This window comes from Ambystoma mexicanum, chromosome 11 (assembly GCF_040938575.1).
Source record: "Ambystoma mexicanum isolate Mex_15411 chromosome 11, UKY_AmexF1_1, whole genome shotgun sequence".
Lineage (NCBI taxonomy): Eukaryota > Metazoa > Chordata > Amphibia > Caudata > Ambystomatidae > Ambystoma > Ambystoma mexicanum.
In genome coordinates this window covers 1,104,082,103-1,104,101,045 of record NC_090934.1, presented here as the reverse complement: position 1 = coordinate 1,104,101,045, position 18,943 = coordinate 1,104,082,103, and the positions used below count along the sequence as shown (strand labels likewise).

At 50.3% G+C, this 18,943-nt stretch overlaps 1 protein-coding gene across 3 annotated transcripts in view; it reads left to right on the top strand.

The window, feature by feature from the left end:
* DAPK2 (death associated protein kinase 2) overlaps positions 1-18,943 on the top strand; it is a 1,397,186-nt gene that overhangs the window by 1,044,965 nt on the left and 333,278 nt on the right. For all 3 annotated transcript variants that reach the window (XM_069624406.1, XM_069624405.1, XM_069624404.1), the window contains exon 7: positions 6,459-6,485. In XM_069624406.1, the coding sequence (XP_069480507.1) occupies positions 6,459-6,485 (27 nt within the window). The remainder of the gene's footprint in view (positions 1-6,458; positions 6,486-18,943) is intronic.

Sequence of the window (18,943 nt, the reverse complement as noted above, 5' to 3'; positions counted from 1 at the left end):
CATGCACACCTGACGGCCCTTTACCTTCTCCACAGGGATAAAAGGCAGAGCACGAAAGCACACGTCGAGCAAGGCTGAACGCACCACGAGACAACTACAACAAACTGGCCTCTCAAACGGAGAAGAAAAGCAGTGGGACCTGGAAGGGCGACGAAGGGGAGTTACCCTATCCCTTTTCAACTCAGACCCACAAAGCCTCCGAAAGGGAAATTATAAAACTGGAAGTTGCAGCTGGTGTGCGAAGCAGCAGACGACAGTAGTACACAGGTACATGTAGGTGGGCCCACCTCACTGACAAAAATATCTGTAATTGCCCAAACAGCGCTGCTAAGTGGGCATTTACAGATTTTGGGTGGGCCTTGCCCCTCAGGCCCTACCCTGTCTATGTCTCTGCTCCCTCATTGATAATTCCGACGGAGAGGCAAGCTGGCTACTGTGGTACTATGCTTGACTCCAGAGATCAAAGAGGCCAATGGGTTCAGCACAGCCGGTCAGTCGGTGGAACCTGATAGCAAACCGAACGGTGTTGAGCCCAAGGTTGCAAGTAGCAACATTTTGAAAGCAAGGAATTTGCAAGAGACAGACATTGGGCCTCATTACAAGGTTGGCGCTCCAGCAATAACGGTACCGGTAAGGCAATACCGGCATCCATTACCGGGCCGTTGTATTAGGACCCTAGATGCCACTACTACCGGCATCGACAGGGACCCGCTGTGGCCGTGCACCACCATACCGGCGTGCGCGCGGGTGCCGTGCCAGTAACACATGCATATACCGGCATCCAGATGCCGGTAAGACGGGCCACCATGATGCCGCCATACCGCCATCACGGATCACCCGTTAACAGCAATCTGCTGTGTTCCCAACTGCCACATGTACACACAATCAGCACAGGTGGAGGCAATGGAGTCTGGCCCAACACAAAAGGAGCACACCCACACACCACACCCCTCCCACACCAAAATGATCCCACTTGATGTTGCGATTTTGGGGCTGGATGACATGCCTGCACTGCTACTCCATGAGCAGCAACTACAACAGGCACTACAGAGGAGACGCAAGAGGAGAAGGAGGGTGAGACAGGCCCAGGAAGTCCCCCCAGTGCAGGCAGTGGTTCCACAGAGGCAGCCACCAATCCCTCGCATCAGGGCAAGTCCATTCAACCTAACCCCTGTGCAGATCCACACCCTATACCGCCTGGATCGGGACACCATCACCTCCATTGTGGACATGATACACAACGGCATAGTCAGCCTGATTGAAATTCGCACCGCCATCCCCTCTCAACTGAAGGTAGTGTCTGTGCTCCACTTCCTGGCCACAGGCACCTACCAGCACACAGTTGGGAAGCTGCATGGCATATCACAACCTTGTTTTTCACGCATGCTGGATGCCCTCCTGAAGCACGCAAGGGACTACACATCCCTACCACAGAGTGCCCAGGAGGTGAATGACACAAACATTTATTTCCATGTACTGGCAGGCATGCCTAATTGCATCGGTGCCCTCGACTGCACCCATGTGGAATTGGTGGTCCCTCATGCCATGGAGGTGGTGTACCGCAATTGTAAGCTATACCACTCCATCAATGTGCAGATGGTATGTGACTCCAGCAAGATGATCACACATTGCTGTGCCGATAACCCGGATCAACTCACGATGCAATGGTGTTGAGGAACTCCTCGCTACCCCGCTACATGGAGCGACATGCTGCACGACATGTCTGGCTGCTGGGTAAGACGGCTGACAGGCCCATGATAGTGAAATGGGGGTGGGGGAGAGATGCATATACCACCTGGGTGAGTCTGGGGGGGAGAGATGCATATAACACCTCAGTGAGTCTGGGGGGGAGTGATGCATATACCACCTGGGTGAGTCTGGGGGGGAGTGATGCATATACCACCTGGGTGAGTCTGGGGGGGAGAGATGCATATACCACCTGGGTGAGTCTGGGGGGGGAGAGATGCATATACCACCTGGGTGGGTCTGGGGGGGAGATGCATATGCCATCTGGGTGAGTCTGGGGTGGTGACTGTACACTGTCCATACTGCAAAACACTGTGCCCCTAAACATCCCAACCTGAACATGACACTGAAAATGTCATCCGTCTTCCCGGTGGCACACCAATGCCAAAATGTCAGACTAGCAAGCAGCACACACCCCTCATCATGTCCACTGCACATCATCAGACCGTACCCTCAGCAACACAATTCAGCAACATTCGGTCAGTAAACAAAATATACATGACTGCATCAAAGTACCACACAGGTCATGCATCCATGAGTGTGAATGAATAAACCCCACCCAGGGAATCCACTGATTGTCACTGGCCCTCCCCCACAGTAGCACTGCATGCCACCATGGCCAAATGAACAGATCAATGACAACGCAATGACTGTGACAAGACTGCTAGTAGACCTACCTACCAACTAGTCAACATCACTTATATGAGTGTGATTTGAGTGGAAGTCATCCACAGTACATGAGTACCACCATGCGAGTGGACACCCTGCATCATCATAGGAACGCAACCCCACACCTGTGGACCATACCACCCAACACATTGTGGCATATTCACATGTGTGCTGACGTCCTGGGACATGTGCATGGCGTCATCAAATAGCTGCAAGCATGAGAGTGCAAAGTACATGTGACATGGTGGGCATCAGCCTAAAGCACCAAACATTGGCCAACAAGATATTTGTCACATCACCTGCCACACATCCCTCACAGGTGCCTACATCATGGTCCCTCTCACTCCATCTGGTTGAGTGGTGAGTCCGATGTGAAGGAGCCTCAGTCCTGTATGTCACACATGCCCTCTATGTCCTGGCCAAGTCGTCAACAGGCCAGTCCGTTGCGCATATGTGTAGCCAATGGCTGCCATCGGAGATATCCTGCATACCAACATGAACAATGAACAGGTTAGGTACAGGTGTCATAGAAGAAATACCCTCACTCATACCTTATTGTGCTCCCTTGCAGGTGATGCTGGCTATCACCTGAAGCTGTGGCTCCTCACCCCTGTCAGGAATCCACAGAACAGGCGCTAAGAGGACTACAATCAGGCTCATACCCATACCCGTGTTGTGATTGAGCAGACATTTGGCCTATTGAAGGCACGGTTCCGCTGCCTCAGCAGGTCTGGTGGCGCACTCCTCTACTGGCCTGAGAAGGTGGGAAAGATCATCATGGTCTGTGCCATGCTGCACAACATGTGCATCCAACGTACCTCTTCCACCTGGCATTGACGATCAAGCACCGGGTGTGGATGAGGAAGAGGAGGGAGAAGATGTAGCACATCGGCCAGGTCGCTATGCACCGGATGGACGTGCTGTGCGCTAATCAGTGATAGATGGTTATTACTGAGACACTGTGGTGTGCATGTGGACAGGGGGTGTGGGGGTAGATGGCCACTGTGCACTGTCATGCATTGAATAAACACACGCCAAAGAACCAATGTCCATCATGTTTTTTTTGCACACAACAGGTGTATTATACAGTATCTTCAATGTGAACAGACCCTCCAATTCACACACACCCCCTCCCCCAACACACCCACTCCCCCCAACACACTACCTCCCCCCAACAAGGTGTATGTGCAGCATCCCTAGACAGGTTGTCGTCCTTGTGTAAGTACACCTCATGTGGCCCTCTCCATAGTCACCATTACGCTGCGCTGAGGCAGCTGTCTCCACGATGGAGCTGGTGGCGGCCGACTGTGTCCCGTCTGCCTCTGATTCAGCAACTGTTGACATGTCCTGTGTTAGGGTTTCTTCCTGTGGTGTTTCAGCTGGTGTTTGGTGGTCCTGTGCCTTGGGCTGTGACGATGGTGGTGCTTTCAGTGGCAGTTGGGGCATCCGAATGCCACTCGATGTTGATGGCATGGTACCATCATCCCAGGCCCTGGACTTTTTCACAGCTGTCCTGGCCTGTGCGGCTGCATCCTGTCCATCACTGTCAGCATCCGTGCCTGTGGGGGACCGAGAGAGGCAGGGCATCAGTGATGGTAGTGCGTGCATCATGCATACATTGGTGTCAGTGCAGCTATTCCCATGTGATTCATTGCATTCTTGTAGTTGTGGCGGACAAGGTGCTTGCAATATGGGGGGGATTGTATTGGCATACGTCGGGTTCTCACATGTTTGCGGTGGTGTCTGCTGTGGGGCCTACCGTTGTGTTGTGGTTTGCGTGCTGTGTGACACATGCTGTTTTGCTGTGTGTATTGGGTATGGAATTGGCATGCAGCATGCATGTTAATGTGACAATGGTGGGGCCAGCATCTGGACAGGGATATGTCAATGTGTGTTTGATGGGCCATGCATTGCCTTACATCACTATCACATTAGTTGGCCAACATCATGCTTTGGTTATCTATGGTTTGTGTGGACACTCACCTTCATCTGCCGATGAAGATACTCCTAACTCCGAATCTCCAATTCCCTCAATTCCATCCATGTTGATGGTTGTGCTACATGTCTCTTCCCACCTGGAAAGCTTGATGGGAGAGTGGGCCCCGCCGCCTGTTGCCAGCCCCTGGCTGCGGTTGGCCGACAATATGTTCTTTACGCGGAGGTGTAGGTCATCCCACCGCTTTTTACAATCCTTGACCATGCGGGCGGTGGTGCCGACCGCACTGACCTTCATGGCCATTTCCTCCCATATGTTCTTCTTACGAAGTTGTGCGGGATGCCTAAGGACTGCGGTAAACACTTCATCGGCGTGCCCCACCAATGTGTCTGCCAACATATTGAGCTCTTCATCAGAAAATCGAGCTTTGCGCTGCCGGGTGGACGCCTTTCTTGGTAGCTTATGACATCTTGAACTTTAAAGAAGCCCAGTTGAGGTCCAGGTGCAGAAGGCTCCCGCGCCACATGGGCGCTCATTCAAAAGGCTCTGACCAGGACCTGTTTTGAAACTTCAAGAATCAGAAAGCCCTAGGAAAGGTTGGCATGAGGCATCAGAGTGGTCCTACAAGGGTTACGTCAAACCCCTTGTACAATCGAAAGTCTCTGACCTGTTGCCAAAGGAAAGCTAGGGGCAGGGAACCCTGCTTTCCAATAAGGTTGTGAACTGTGAATTGTGGCAAGTATGAACCCGACAGAAGGATGCCGAGAGAAAGCTAGGAGAAGGAAAACCTTGCTTTCTGATGAAAATGAGCAACGGAGGGAGGCCGAAACTGAAAGATGGATCCGAGTCCGCCAGAGGGAGATCCTGGGCGCGAAGAGCAATCGCCCAAGGTGCAAGATCACTGAGAGAACATTTTGTTTGTTTGTCATTGTGAAACACCACATGCCTTCTAAGGCAAGAGACTTTTGCAAGAAGGAGACTTAGCCTCTGAATGTTTTTGATATGAACTGTGAATCTCATGCTGACAAAGCCAAAGAGTGTTCTGTGCTAGAGAGTCCTGCCTTGTACCGTGCTTCAAACGTGGGGAAGGAAGACCCAGCCACAGCATCCTGACTTATCATTTGGTGAACACTTCTTTCTTTTTTGGTGACCATTATCCCACACACTTTTTGTAATTTTGTGGTAAGGATTGTCAATAGTTGTTTTTTTAGTATAGGCCGTTTTTATTTGACAAGACGCCACTAGGACTGCCTTATTATTATTTGATGGTCAAAGCTTACTACCATCTTAGATTTAGGTTTAGATTAGGCGTTTATCTCACCCATTATAAAGTTCAATAAACACCCTTGAACTCTGATCACTTGTGTCTGTCTTTACTGTTGCCACGAGAAGTTCCTTACACTTACCACAGCGGTACACAAAAATGCTGTATTGATGCTCATTTTATGTCTTGGATACGAGTAAGTTCTGGTGATATCATACATATTAGTACAACATTTCTAATGAAATGGGTTTGTTTGCTAATCAAGAAAATGTTAATCAGCAAACTCTGCTAATCAATTTTTGAAAACTAATTATTGCCTTGCAAAACGTTTTTGAGATGTGTTTAAAGTGTCTTTGGCAAAGCAATTGTATGTGACTTGACTCTCAAATTACTGTAAGCAAGCAGGGAGTTTATCTGTTCAATAAACGTTTGTCTTCTCTCTTTTAAGATTGTGTATTTTTAATGTATTTTTCTTCCCTCTTCAGCTCTGGTGTAAATAGTTTAGCAGCAGCAAAGTCTTCAGTCTGAAAAACAGGACATGTTGTGCTCTGGTGTTTGTATTGCACAACAATTGTAATGGTTTAGAACCGGTTCTGTCACTGTGGAATGGGACATTGAACATGACGCCACGTACAGAGAGTCAATAGGTGAATAGGCAGCTTTTTCAGATAAGGATTGTGCAAATTAGCTTGGTTAGACAATACCAGTGGTTTTGAGTAATCACTCAGCACATTTTGATGGCATTGCTTCAAATATAGAAATTATGTAGTTTTTCTTTTTATTAACAAATAAAGTCTTTAAATCTCTAATCTAAATCCACAATTCTTTCTTTGCTCTTTACAGGAGTATTGGAGTCATCACCTACATACTGTGAGTACTACACTGTCTACTCTTTCTGCTTTTGTATGATGCACGACAGGTATTGTTTATTTGTAAAAGATATAACATGTAATGTGACTTCCTTCTACAACCATCTTGTGGAGGTATTTTTTTCTATTGAAAATAGTTTGATTTGTTGTGTTTGGATGCAACACTAAACAAGTCTAGAATTCCTGAGCCTTCACAGAAGTAGCTCTTTAGGTTATCCTGTGAAAATAACCTCTCCTCAAAGGTTAGGGATGATTTCACTAGGACAAGGCCACTAAAACTCCCAGAGTGATCTTCATTCAGGACAGGCTGCTTCTCAGACAAGGCATGTAGAAGAAGCACCGTTAGAGATGCGCTATACTCTCTCCAGGAAAGCGATATACTTCGCTTAGCACTAAAGAAACATACTTGGAACTTTGTTTGAATATTCATCTCTTAAGCTCCTGACAAGGGGAGTTTCAGATTTGTATAGATCAGGGGTCTCAAAGTCTGGTCCTTCACAGTTGCCACTGCATCAGGTTTTTAGGATAACTGCTAACTTTGTAAACAGTTCCCATTTATATTTGCGGTTTATAGTAAAAAAAAGGAATAAAAAAATCTCGAAAAAAAAAATATCGAATTGAAAATCTCGAAAAAAAAAATCTTTTTTTTTATTTTACCCTTTTTTTATACTTACCTAAACCCACAAATACATATAAATAAATAAATAAATAATTCGAGATTTTTTTTTCGAGATTTTGGTAATTCGATATTTTTTTTTCGGTTTTTTGACCGACCACCTCTCAGAACATACAAAGGAGTACATTGGAAAGATTTCTACAAATGGAATATTGAAGCAGTTAAGACAAATAATACATGTGAAGATGGTTGGGGAGCAGCAGTGAACACTAGAGAAATGCACAGTAGTCTGAGACATTTATTTAGGAAAAAATCCCACCTCTTCATTATTCAGCATCCTACGGCATTAATTGGTGCAACCATATATATTTCGTAATATGAATATATAATGAAAGGATGTCGCTGCTCAGTTGTTATAACTAAGGAACACTAGTGGTCTGTATGGAGATATGGGCGGAAATCCCTTTCAGAGCAACTACAATAATTAGTTTGTAAAGGATCCTCAGTATGGTGAGGTGGCAGGTACTGCAAGGGAAACACAATTCCTTTCTATGACAGAACTACATAGCACAGCGAGACTTTACATTGTAGATCCTAGTGGTGTTCTACACTAAGTGCCAGTAACACTTGTGACAAGGTAGGAGGGTGGAATCCACAAAGAAGCTAGCTTGGCCAAAAACTATAAACAAAGTCTCTTACAACAGTTCCAGAATGGGGTCTGCACACCCTGGTTTTAAGAATCTGATAAATGATTTTGGTAGTTGTCTTTCAGCTGTGGTTTTGCAGGGATCCCGAACCCTCATCGATTGAGTATGGCGGTAGAGGGGCTTCTGTGGCCGGTATGCTCTGGGCTTGGCTCAGACAGTTGGTCTCCAGCACGTCAAGGCATTGGGTGAGCTTCTCCAGGAGTGACCCCTGTCCCTCTGAAAGATTCTTGGATGGGGACTTGGGGCATTCCTGGTCAGCTGACCACTTCCCTGCTCTAGGATCTTCATCCCTGAAGCAACCCCTCTATGATCCCTTCTAGCATAATATCCCTGAATGCCAGTGAGATTGCACCATCTCATATTTCCATCTACTTCCTCTAAGTTTTCCCCTGGACCAACCTCGTCTGCTGTAACCTCTGTGTTCTCTCTTGCAAGATGGGGTACCTGTTCACCTCCCACCTACTCAGGTATTGTGACATCATCTCCCCAATCGCTCCCTCCTCCCTGCAGCATGTTTTGAGGGCTAACACCGCCTTTCTCCTGTGGTGTGGTTGGTTTCCTGATGCTACCTCTTTTCTGACTCCTTCAGAAATCTCTCTCCTTCTGATGGCCTGTCTCGTCCACTCTTTGACACACCTTCCACTCTTCCTCCTCCTGATTGTAACTGTCTCTTTCTCCAACACCCAGACTTTCTCTTAGTTTGATGGTCTACCTCCTTCCCTGCCCAACAACTTTTCTCCCCTGCTGACACCTCCTACTTTAATCTCCTCCAGAGTCTTTCTCCAAAATCTAGCTCTCTCCTTCCCCTCCACTATCCGTACTCCTCTCTCTTTACTCTCTCTGACAAACTCCTTCTTGTAACTCCTACTCAAACAACCCAAGGGCAGTCCCTCATCCCATTTGGTGGTACTTAGTGATATTAAGGCAACCTTTGTATAGAGGGAGGTGTTCTTTTGTGAGTGGCTCATAGATGGGCAGTACTGTAGCTTGGAAGGGGGATGGGCAGAGGTTACATGAAGGTCAGCCATCATCTTAGATTCCATAACCATGTCCTGGTATGGAGTCTAATCCCACCCTTCTCCCATAAACCCTGTTGTTGTTACCTGTTTTAGTCTGGGTCCCACTGTTACGCTCACCTGACTCCCACGGAGGCGCTGGCCAGGATCGTGCTGCTGTGACCTCTTCTAAGGTGTTGCGCGGGGCTCAGAAGATGGACTGGACCGGACTCCCAACTCCTGCTTGTCCGGCTTGCAAAAGTATCCTTCTGTAGGCGAGAATAAGGGATTAACTGTCTGCGGGGAATGCTACCAGCCTCCCCCTTTCCCCTCTCACCCTCCTCGAAACCCTTCAGTGCTTCCCGTGGCGTCTCACCTTAGGGTCTTGAAGGGCAAGCTCTCCTTCCTGCTTCTGATGCAGGGGCGCGTTGGTATCCAGTTACTTCACTGGATTCTTGGTTTTATGAGAACCAAACTTGCTTGGCTTCCAGGTAAGTTCCTTGAAAGGTTCCCCTTTTGTCCTTGCATCAATATGCTAATGTCAATGTCTTTTTCCCCATAGGGGCCGGGGTACGGAATGCCGGGGAAAAGGCACCGACCCGAGATGCAATCCCTGTAGAAATCAGGTAAGTCTTGATGAGCGTTTTTGGGTAATGTCTTTTCATTCGCTCATTGACGCTAATGTCTTTTTCCCCATAGGGGCCGGGGTCCGGAAACACCTGGATGCGGCGCGGACCCGAAATGAAGAGGGAATGACCCAACAGGTAAGTCTTAACATGGAGGTTTTGGTTTCCTCATTCCCTTCTCTCTCTCACCTTTGCTCTTGTCTTTTTCTCCCTAGGCGTGGAAGCGTGGCAGCGAATCCGGGTGATCGCTGCTGAACATGGAGGCGCCATGCGGCGCTGCGGCGGTCGATGCGATGTGCTTTTAAATTAAGTGTCTTCCTTTGCAGGATCGTCGGCGAGCTGACTCCGGAATGCAGATCTTGCAGGTAAAGTCTTTTCCTTCTCCTATTCTCTCTTTCTCTTCCTTTGTAGGTGATCAGGATGCTGGCAGGCGTGGCAGAAGTCCAAATGCAGGAGCAAACACGGTGAGCGTCCAGCTGCTAGATGCAGAACAACGCGAAGCATGTGCTGCTCTTCGGGTGTGGTTTAAATAGCCTGTAAAGTAGTTCCAGGTATGTATCCTTCCACTCAGGTATGTATTCTTCCTCAGGCCACACCCGAGTGATAAAGTAGTCCAAAAGATAAAGTAGTCCCATTCAGTCCTCAAGAGGGCCTGGATGTAGCAGCACGGTCTGCTTCAGGTAAGTGCACATTAAAACACTTACACACATGTCTTGCTTTATGAGCCTGGCGCCTAAGGCGCCAGGACTGTGGTCCAGAATGAGCCTGGCGCCGAAGGCGCCAGGACTGCGTCCAAAAGGCCCCAACTTGGGCCCGCTGAGACGTCCTTGGGGAAAATGATGTCTGCCTCTGGGGTTGCTGGGCTGGGCCTGGCTCCTTGGAGGTAGGCATCATGACACCCACTGTTCTCCCAGTGGGTGGGTCAGGAGTCCTCAAATTCTTAGTAAGCATTGGAACGTGTCTGTGGCATTTGTTTCCTTCATTTCAGGGGATTTCTAAATCCATGTGACGCTGAGACAATGGGGATTGTTTGGCTTTGCGCTCCCAAATTCTGTGAAAATCCTTTCTTCCTTGCTAAAGTACAACTTTGTCACTGCAAGACTACCTCGGGTAATCCGCATGTGAATCACAAGTTGAGAGGGTTTCACTGGGACTACTGCAGAGGGGGGAAATGTATTTCCCCACTCATCAGGAACACTGGAGTAGTCCAACATTGTTTGCTTAAAGGGAGAAAACTCGCTTGCTATGCTAGAAGTTTGGGTCTGGCTTGGAAACTTCATCGGCTGTCCCGATATGTTCTCCTGACGGGAAGCAGTCTCTTCATGGGTAAGTCCATCCATCCATTTCCCTCTGGTGGGCCTAAGCAAGGATAGGGGCAGTGGGAGAGCTCCAGTGACTTTCTTTATGAACCTGTATCAAAGCTTGAGCAATGAGTGCATAAGCTTCACTTGATGGGCCCTGTGAGAACCTGAAGGTGTCTCACCCGCTAGTCCCTGGGAATCTGTCATCCATTTGGCCAAGACATGGCCATGGCTATTGGATCCAGTTCCTTGGGGTGGACCAGTGTGGGAGGATCACCTGAATGGTGGGTCTTCGGGGAGTGGAAGTGGGACACCGAAGGGTGAGACACGGTTTGACCTTCCTTATGACATCTTTTCCCCATCCTGCCCAGTAAGATACTTAGAAACTCTACCCCCCAGTTCCCTTTCCCAACACAAACACTTTTTCACCGCTGGAACGACAACATACTAATACCCAAGCTATTTCCCTGACATGTCCCAACACAAGGGTCAGGCAGAGTCAGGCAATTACCGACAACTACACACACCTGACTACCCTTTCTCTTCCCCATGGTGATAAAAGGTAGAGCACAAGAGCACACTCGGAGCAAGGCTGAATGCACAAGGAAGCATCCATTCCAGGACGGCAATTCAAACAGAGTAGAAAGGCGACCAGACCTGAAAGCATGTCAAGGAGGGAGTTGCCCTTGATGTTTTCAACCCAGACCCACAAAGCCTCAGATATAAGAAACATAAGACCTGGAATCAAAGCTGGCAAATGGTGTGATAGATGTCAGCGGTACATGGCACCCTCCTGCACTGATAGCGAGGGCGGGGAGACGTGGTTGCCATTGTGGTACTGTCCTTGACTCCAGCAGCAAAGGAACTGCCAACGAGTTCAGCACTGCCGGTGAGTGAGAAGAACCTGATAGTCGACCGGACTGTGTTAGGCTCAAGTTTGCAGTGGAAACATTAAGAAGATAAATAGACAACTGGTCTTCTGTGAACAAACCTGCTACCAAGAATAGAGTGGTCTGGTGCCACGTGGGCACTCAGTCAAAGGTCTCTGGCTGGTACCCCTCTCCTGAACAAAGAGACTGTGTTGAACATTGTAAGTAAATAAACTACAAGTGCCAAGAGGCCATAGGGAAGGCCGCTATAAGGTGTTAAGGTGGTAATACAAGGGCCAAACCAAATCATTTGGACAATCAAAAGTTCTTGACACATTTCAGATGTTTTGATATTGTGAAACAGGCGCTTGCGCCCGGCTGATGGGAGCGCTGTGTGAGCTGTCGAAGGCTATCAGAGTGACCCAGCGAGACAAGATCACTCTTCGGAAGTCTGTTTAAATTGGCAAGTGCTCTGGCCGGTCTGAGCCCGACTGAGGGAGGCTGACGACTGAGAGAAGGATCAGAGCCCGGCTGAGGGGGATCCAAGGTTGATGGATAATCACCTGACGTAAATGTTAACAGAAGGAACATTTATATTGATGTTTTGGCGTATCAGACCCTCTGAAGCAAGAGATTTTGCATGAGAATGGACTTCGGCACAGAAGGCCCTGATACTGAGAAAAGGAACTGCAAGCTTGTACTGGAGAAGCCCAGGAGTGTGCTGTGCTCGAGTCCCTCCTTGTCCCATGCTAAAAACATGGGGAAGGGGGGGGCGCTGTTGCGCTCGATGAAGATGGCCGCCCTCTGATCAGCTCCGTCCCGCGAGGCGCTCCTTTTACTGAAATCCTCCTGTTTGCCTTGGCGTTTCACCATCTAAGCCGCGGAGGGGAAGGCTGGTGTGTCGGGGACTCAGCTGGCTTCGTCCTGTCCCCTGGATCTCTCTTGCCGCTGAGCTTCTGCCCCCTGCGGGTTGAGCGGGAGCGGGTGCCTCCTCCGACCCCCATCGGAGTTCCAGGGAGTTGCGGCTGAGGCCCGCGGCTCGCGGCCTCCCGTTGGGGGAGGGGCGTTCTTCCCGCCTTGCGCGCCCGCTTAATACGGCCTCTCGGGAGGGCGGCTGACGGGCGCTGGACCTCTCCGGATCCGAGAGCGTTCGCTCCGCCGCCCCATCCTGGGCGGTGTGCCGATTTGGACCGCGATTCCTGGCCCCGGGCGGTGAGTGGTGTCCCTGGTCCCCGCGGACTACAACATATTGGCGGGCGACCTCCGTCGGAGTGGAGCCGCTCCTGAGGTGTGCTGGCCCGGCATTATCCTCTTTGGACTCCCTCTCTTGTTCTTAAGCGCAGCGCCTAGCTTGGGGCAGTAACCACAGACTGTCTGCATCCTGATACCCTCCCCGGCTGCCCCGTTCCCCGGGCCCATTAACCTGCATCATAGACTGGCCGGGAGCCGGCGGGAGGCGCCTGCTCCTTCCTACCTGCCTACTGTTGGTTGCTCCGCGGTGCCGGGGTGCACCCCGACCCCTGAATCTCCTGTACGGATCCACCTTGACTCCGGTCATACTCGCCTTCTTGGTCGACTAGAGGGCTGCCCGCCTGGCTGTCCTACCGCAACTCAACGGCTACCAGAAGCCCCTCTTGATTCTCTAGCTGGTCTCCTCGGCCCTTCCCTCCTCAGGTTCCCGGAGGTATACTTGTGGATCACTGACCATCACATACATCGGTTGGCTAGGACGACACTCCTGCCCCTGACCCGGTAACACTGCATCTCTTGTCACTAGCCGGCTGCGACCTCACACGTCCCTGTTGCTCTCTCCCGGCGTCTCTCACCCCTCCCTGCCCCTCCGGCCCTCCGGACCTGACTTCAACTTTCGCCGACATCATGTCAACGAGGACGGGAAAGAAGCAATCCTCTATCAATATGTTCGCTAAACCTCCGGGGGGAGCTGGTACTGAGACGCCTTCACAGGAACCATCCACTGCACATGAACCGGAGCCATCCGAGACTCAGAAAATGATGGAATTCATCCGTGAAGGGTTCACCACAATACATAGTAAACTAGACGACATGAATGGTACGATATCCTCCATCAAGGCACACATGGAGAGGACGGATGGTCGTGTGACTGAGATCGAATCGCGTATGAGTACCGCTGAGGATGGTCTGGGCTCACTCCGGGCGGAGGTCTCCACATTATCCACACACTTGAAAGAGGTGGAGAAGAAGAATGAGGACCTCGAGTCTCGCTCGAGGCGCAACAACCTCCGTATAATCGGGGTTCCGGAGGATGGCATACAAGAACCCATGGAAGACTACGTGGAGAGCATGCTTCTCCGACTCCTCGACTCCCCAAAACTCTCCTCACAATTTGCAATTGAGAGAGCCCACCGTGCACTTACAGCGAGGCCCAGGCCTGGCGCTCCTCCTCGCCCGATAATAGCCAGGGTCTTAAACTTTCGCGACCGGGATACCCTTCTCAGGGCGGCGAGAGTCAAGGGAGACCTTTTGTTGGGCGCAAGCAGAATCCACCTATACCCGGACTTCTCGATGGCGGTCCAACGCGAGCGCAAATCCTTCCTGGCGGTGAAGAGACGATTGCGCGACCTCCAGGTCAAATACGCTATGCTATATCCCGCCAAACTCCGAATTGAGCATGCGAACCGAGTATATTTCTTCACGCTACCGGAGGAAGCCTCTAAGTTTATGGATGAACATTTTCCCGGCTAAACTACACTTACATTAATCCCTGCCTTTGCCTGGGTCTTGGTTCCTTGGCCCACACTCTCCACTTTTAGACAAACGCGACATGCTCTTATTGTGGAATCGGCACTACGTAGTCCTAACCCAACCCCGGTTGGTCTCACAGCGTGCCACCAATCCTGGTGGCGTCATTGCAGGAGCTCCTGGGCCCGGGGGATGCCGCCTGCCTCTTCCAGTGGACACTGTGTCTGAAAATGTGCATGTCCTTGTTTTTTCTCTATGCGATGCATCTGTTGTTGTGGGTTGTGAACCTCCGTAGTAACCCCTATTAATCCCGTTAAATTGGTTCATTATGGACGGTCATGCCTGCCTCCCCCCCCCGCGGGGCCATCCCCATATGTGTCCCGCCTTTATTGCCAGGCATTATGTTTATCCTCAAATTGCCTTATGGTACGGAGCTCCGCTGTCAGGCCGACTCACAGGCCCCCCAGGCGTTGATGCCATTGTATTGGATTTGGTTTGTTGTCTTTGGGGTTTTCATCTCTCCGATTGGGGGAGGGATGTGGGTGGGGGTGGAGGGTAGGGGAGTTTATGTTAAAAAAGGCTTGGTAATTGCGGAGAAGGTAGAGTTCAGAGCACCAGGGGATCTATGTCACCACGGTCCTGACAACAACGGGGTCCACTTTTGGGGGGCACTGTTCCATCCACCTGTGTTTTTCTATGTCTGCTTCGGGGGTGTCGGGTGAGGAAACCCTTACGTTCCTGAGTTGGAACGTGCGGGGGCTGGGGAACTTCAAGAAAATGAGACTACTACAGCTTCAGGCTGAACGACATGGGACTAAGATCCTGTTTCTTCAGGAGACACATGCGGTAACTGAGCACTGTGAGAAGTTCGCTAAAGTATGGGGACCACAGAGGTACTATACCTCCTACTCCACACAAAGCCGGGGGGTTATGACCCTAATTCATAAGAGTATCAGATATAACCCCATAGCCACGACAATAGACCCTCTGGGCAGATTCGTTTTGCTTCATGGCATATTGCAGAATAGGGAAGTGATCCTACTTAATATCTATGGTCCCAACATCGATGATCCCGAATTTTTCATACATCTTGCGTCCCTTCTGGATGGATTCCCGTTGGTCCCTATTCTCTGGGGGGGCGACTTTAACACAATATTTGATGTGGATCTCGATAGATCTGGCTCTCGTCCCCGTCACCTCACCAAGGCCGCATATGCTACACTTTCTTCACTTCCCCGACTGGCCCTATTTGATGCATGGAGGCTTCTTTACCCCGACTCCCGCACCTTCTCCTTCTATTCCTCGGTGCATGATTCCTTTTCCCGCATTGATAGATGGCTAGTCTCTGATATATTCATAAGAAGCATTTCAAACTTGTCGATTCTCCCCAGGACTCTCTCCGACCATTCACCAGTGACAATTACCCTATCCTGGGGCTCGGATCACGACCGTACTAGACACTGGAGGATGAAACCACTCTCCCTCCTCGACCCGGTCTTCAGTTCTGAATTGGAGTCGGCTATTGAGGAGTTCTTTGAGATCAACTCTGGTTCCGTCTCATCACAGGCCACCCTCTGGGAAACTTTTAAAGCCTACATCAGAGGCATCGCCCTCTCTAAAGAAAATGGCATCCTCAGGACCATCCGTAGGGAGATCGCCGTGAGCGAAGCCACACTGTCCGAGCTGGAGGCCCAATATTCATTAAATCAAACTCCTGAGACCCTTGCCTCGATCGGCACGGAGCTAGACACCTTCCGCGCTCTTGCGGATCGCGAGCAGAGATTTCTCGATAACCCTGGGCTGGCAAGGAGATATGGTGAGGGTGAACGCCCGTCTCGTCTCCTGGCTAGGCTTCTCCGCCGTGAGTTTGGTGCCCCACCCATTCCTGGCGTTGAGAGACCTGACGGATCCCTAGCCACCTCCCCTGGTGATATTAATTCCGAATTCCTCTCCTTTTATCAATCCCTGTATGCTAACGCAGATAAAGCCTCCATAGCTGAAATAGATGTCTTTCTGGACAAGCTACCCCTGTCGGTTCTTTCTCCCGATACCATCGAAGCCCTTGAGGGCCCATTTACTTCCTTGGAACTCTCGGAGGCCATAGATTCCCTCTCATCAGGCAAATCCCCGGGATCTGACGGTATACCGGTTGAGTTCTATAAACGGTTTAAGACTTTGCTACTCCCTCGTTTGGTCGCGCTCTGGGAGGAATCGTTGGTGGCAGGTCAGCTCCCCCCCACGCTCCGCGAAGCCACTATTACCGTCTTGTTAAAACCGGGTAAATCCCCCACTCAATGCGGTTCTTATCGTCCACTCTCGCTAATCAATTGCGACGTCAAGATTTATGCTAAGTTACTGGCTTTACGCCTGGCCCCCTTCATGCCACATATCATTCATCCTGACCAGGCGGGGTTTATTCCGGGTCGCTCTACCTCCCTGAATCTGAGGCGCCTTTTTAATGTTATAAGCAGGGTGAGTCCGGACGTCCACGCAGTGGCCGCCACCCTCGATATGCAAAAAGCCTTTGATTCCGTCTCATGGAGTTATCTGTGGCGAGTACTCAACAAATGCAAATACGGCCCCACATTTCTTTCCTGGGTCAAGCTACTATATTCAAACCCAGTGGCCAGGGTTCGCACCGAGGACCGTTGCTCTTCTCTTTTCCAGATAGCCAGAGGTACTAGACAGGGTTGTCCCTTCTCTCCATTAATATTTGCCGTGGCGATGGAACCGTTCGCGGACATGCTTCGCCAATTTCATTCCCATAGAGGCCTGCGCACCGACGGGGTCTCGGATATAGTTTCCCTATATGCTGACGACGCTTTACTCTTTATTCGTTCTCCTGAGGTCAACCTTGCCCCAATTCTGGAGGATGTTGTCCTCTTCGGCCGTATTTCTGGCCTGACGGTTAACTGCACTAAATGAACTCTTTTCCCGCTCACCCCCAGCACACTCCCCCCTCCCGATACTCTTGGATTCACGTGGGCCCAATCTGAGGTTACATACCTAGGTGTAGTGGTGTCCCGACACTTTGATTGGGTTCTCGAGAAGAATTATCTAGTATACCTTACAAATCTTACGCAAAAGATTCAGGGTTGGAACAACCTCCCTATTTCACTGGCAGGGAGGGTAGGAATACTGAAGATGGTGGTACTCCCTCAGCTATTGTATAGATTCGCCAATATCCCACAATGGCCGGGAGGTGAGTTCTTTCAGACATTGACACGAACCCTCAACACCTTCCTCTGGCACTCCGGTGCAGTCCGCCTTAAGTTCAAGACTCTTGCTTCACCGATGGAGTTGGGTGGCTTTGGTGCACCCGACTTTCTGAAGTACTGGCTGGCAGCCCAGCTCCAACACATTGCACATTGGTTCAACATATCTGACCCCCCTCCCCATGTCAGGCTAGAAAGATTATCGGTTGGTGACCGCGATATTAGATCCCTGGTGATCACACCTATCCCAATGGAATCAGGCTCATTAGACCCGGTGAGGTGCACATCTCTGGCTTTATCCAAAACTTGGCAATTACTGGGCACCACCCATCCCTTTCATGGTAATTTCCCGATCTGGAACTTTCTCCCGGGAATCCCACAGGTTCCCCCTTCGGTTGTTCGCACATGGGCTGGGGCAGGATTTGAACTGCTCCGAGACATATTTGTAGATGGTAATTTCATAGAATGGCCTGACCTCCCTCCGCCCCTCAGACAGCGTCCCTCGGTATGGCTTCAATATTCATCCCTCCGTAGAGTCCTCAAACATAAGTACCCTTGCTTCCCAGCATTGCCGCCGGATGAACTAGCGATCACTGAATTGACCTCACCTTGCCCAATGAGGGGAAAAACTTCCAGACTATACACCTTGATACAATCCAGATCGTCCCCTTCGTTTTCTAAACTAAAGCTTGCTTGGGAGTCTGACCTTGGTGTGGAAATGACCGAAGACCGGTGGTCCCATATGTGCTCACGTATTCAGAGGGTCTCCTTCAACTCCCGATTTAAACTAATTCAATTTAAGCTACTCCACAGATACCATTATACCCCAACCAGACTACACCGTATGTCGAATAATTCCTCCCCTAGATGCCCTAGGTGTGGCTTTGATGGAGCCGGCTACTTCCACATGATATGGTCATGCCCCCGCCTTACCCAATTTTGGGACGCTGTTTGCTCCACCATCTCGTCTGTTCTTGACCACCCCATGCCCCCTACCCCAATGAAATGCCTATTCCATGACTTTCCCGACCTCCACCAAGATTCTAGGAGACTGGCTGGCCTCTGTATGCTTCTGGCTGTTCGGGCGATACTACTCTGTTGGCTTCGACCTACCACTCCGACACATGCAAAGTGGCTTAGAGCGGTCACTTGGGCTTCCGACACGGAGGAATCTTGGGCGGTACAACAGCCCGCCTGCTCTAGGCCCAGAGACATCTGGTTGAAGTTCCGATCATTTATGTCCTCTCCCGGCGCCGACTCAGGTCCTACATCCCCGGTGCCTTACTCTTGTGGTCCCCCAGCTCTCCCCTGAATGGCCCTCTATTTGCACTGTTCTGCTGCTCCCCCTTGTTGACGAGGTGAACCCTCGACCTGTTCTAGGAGACTGTGTTGTATTAAGTTGTTTGATT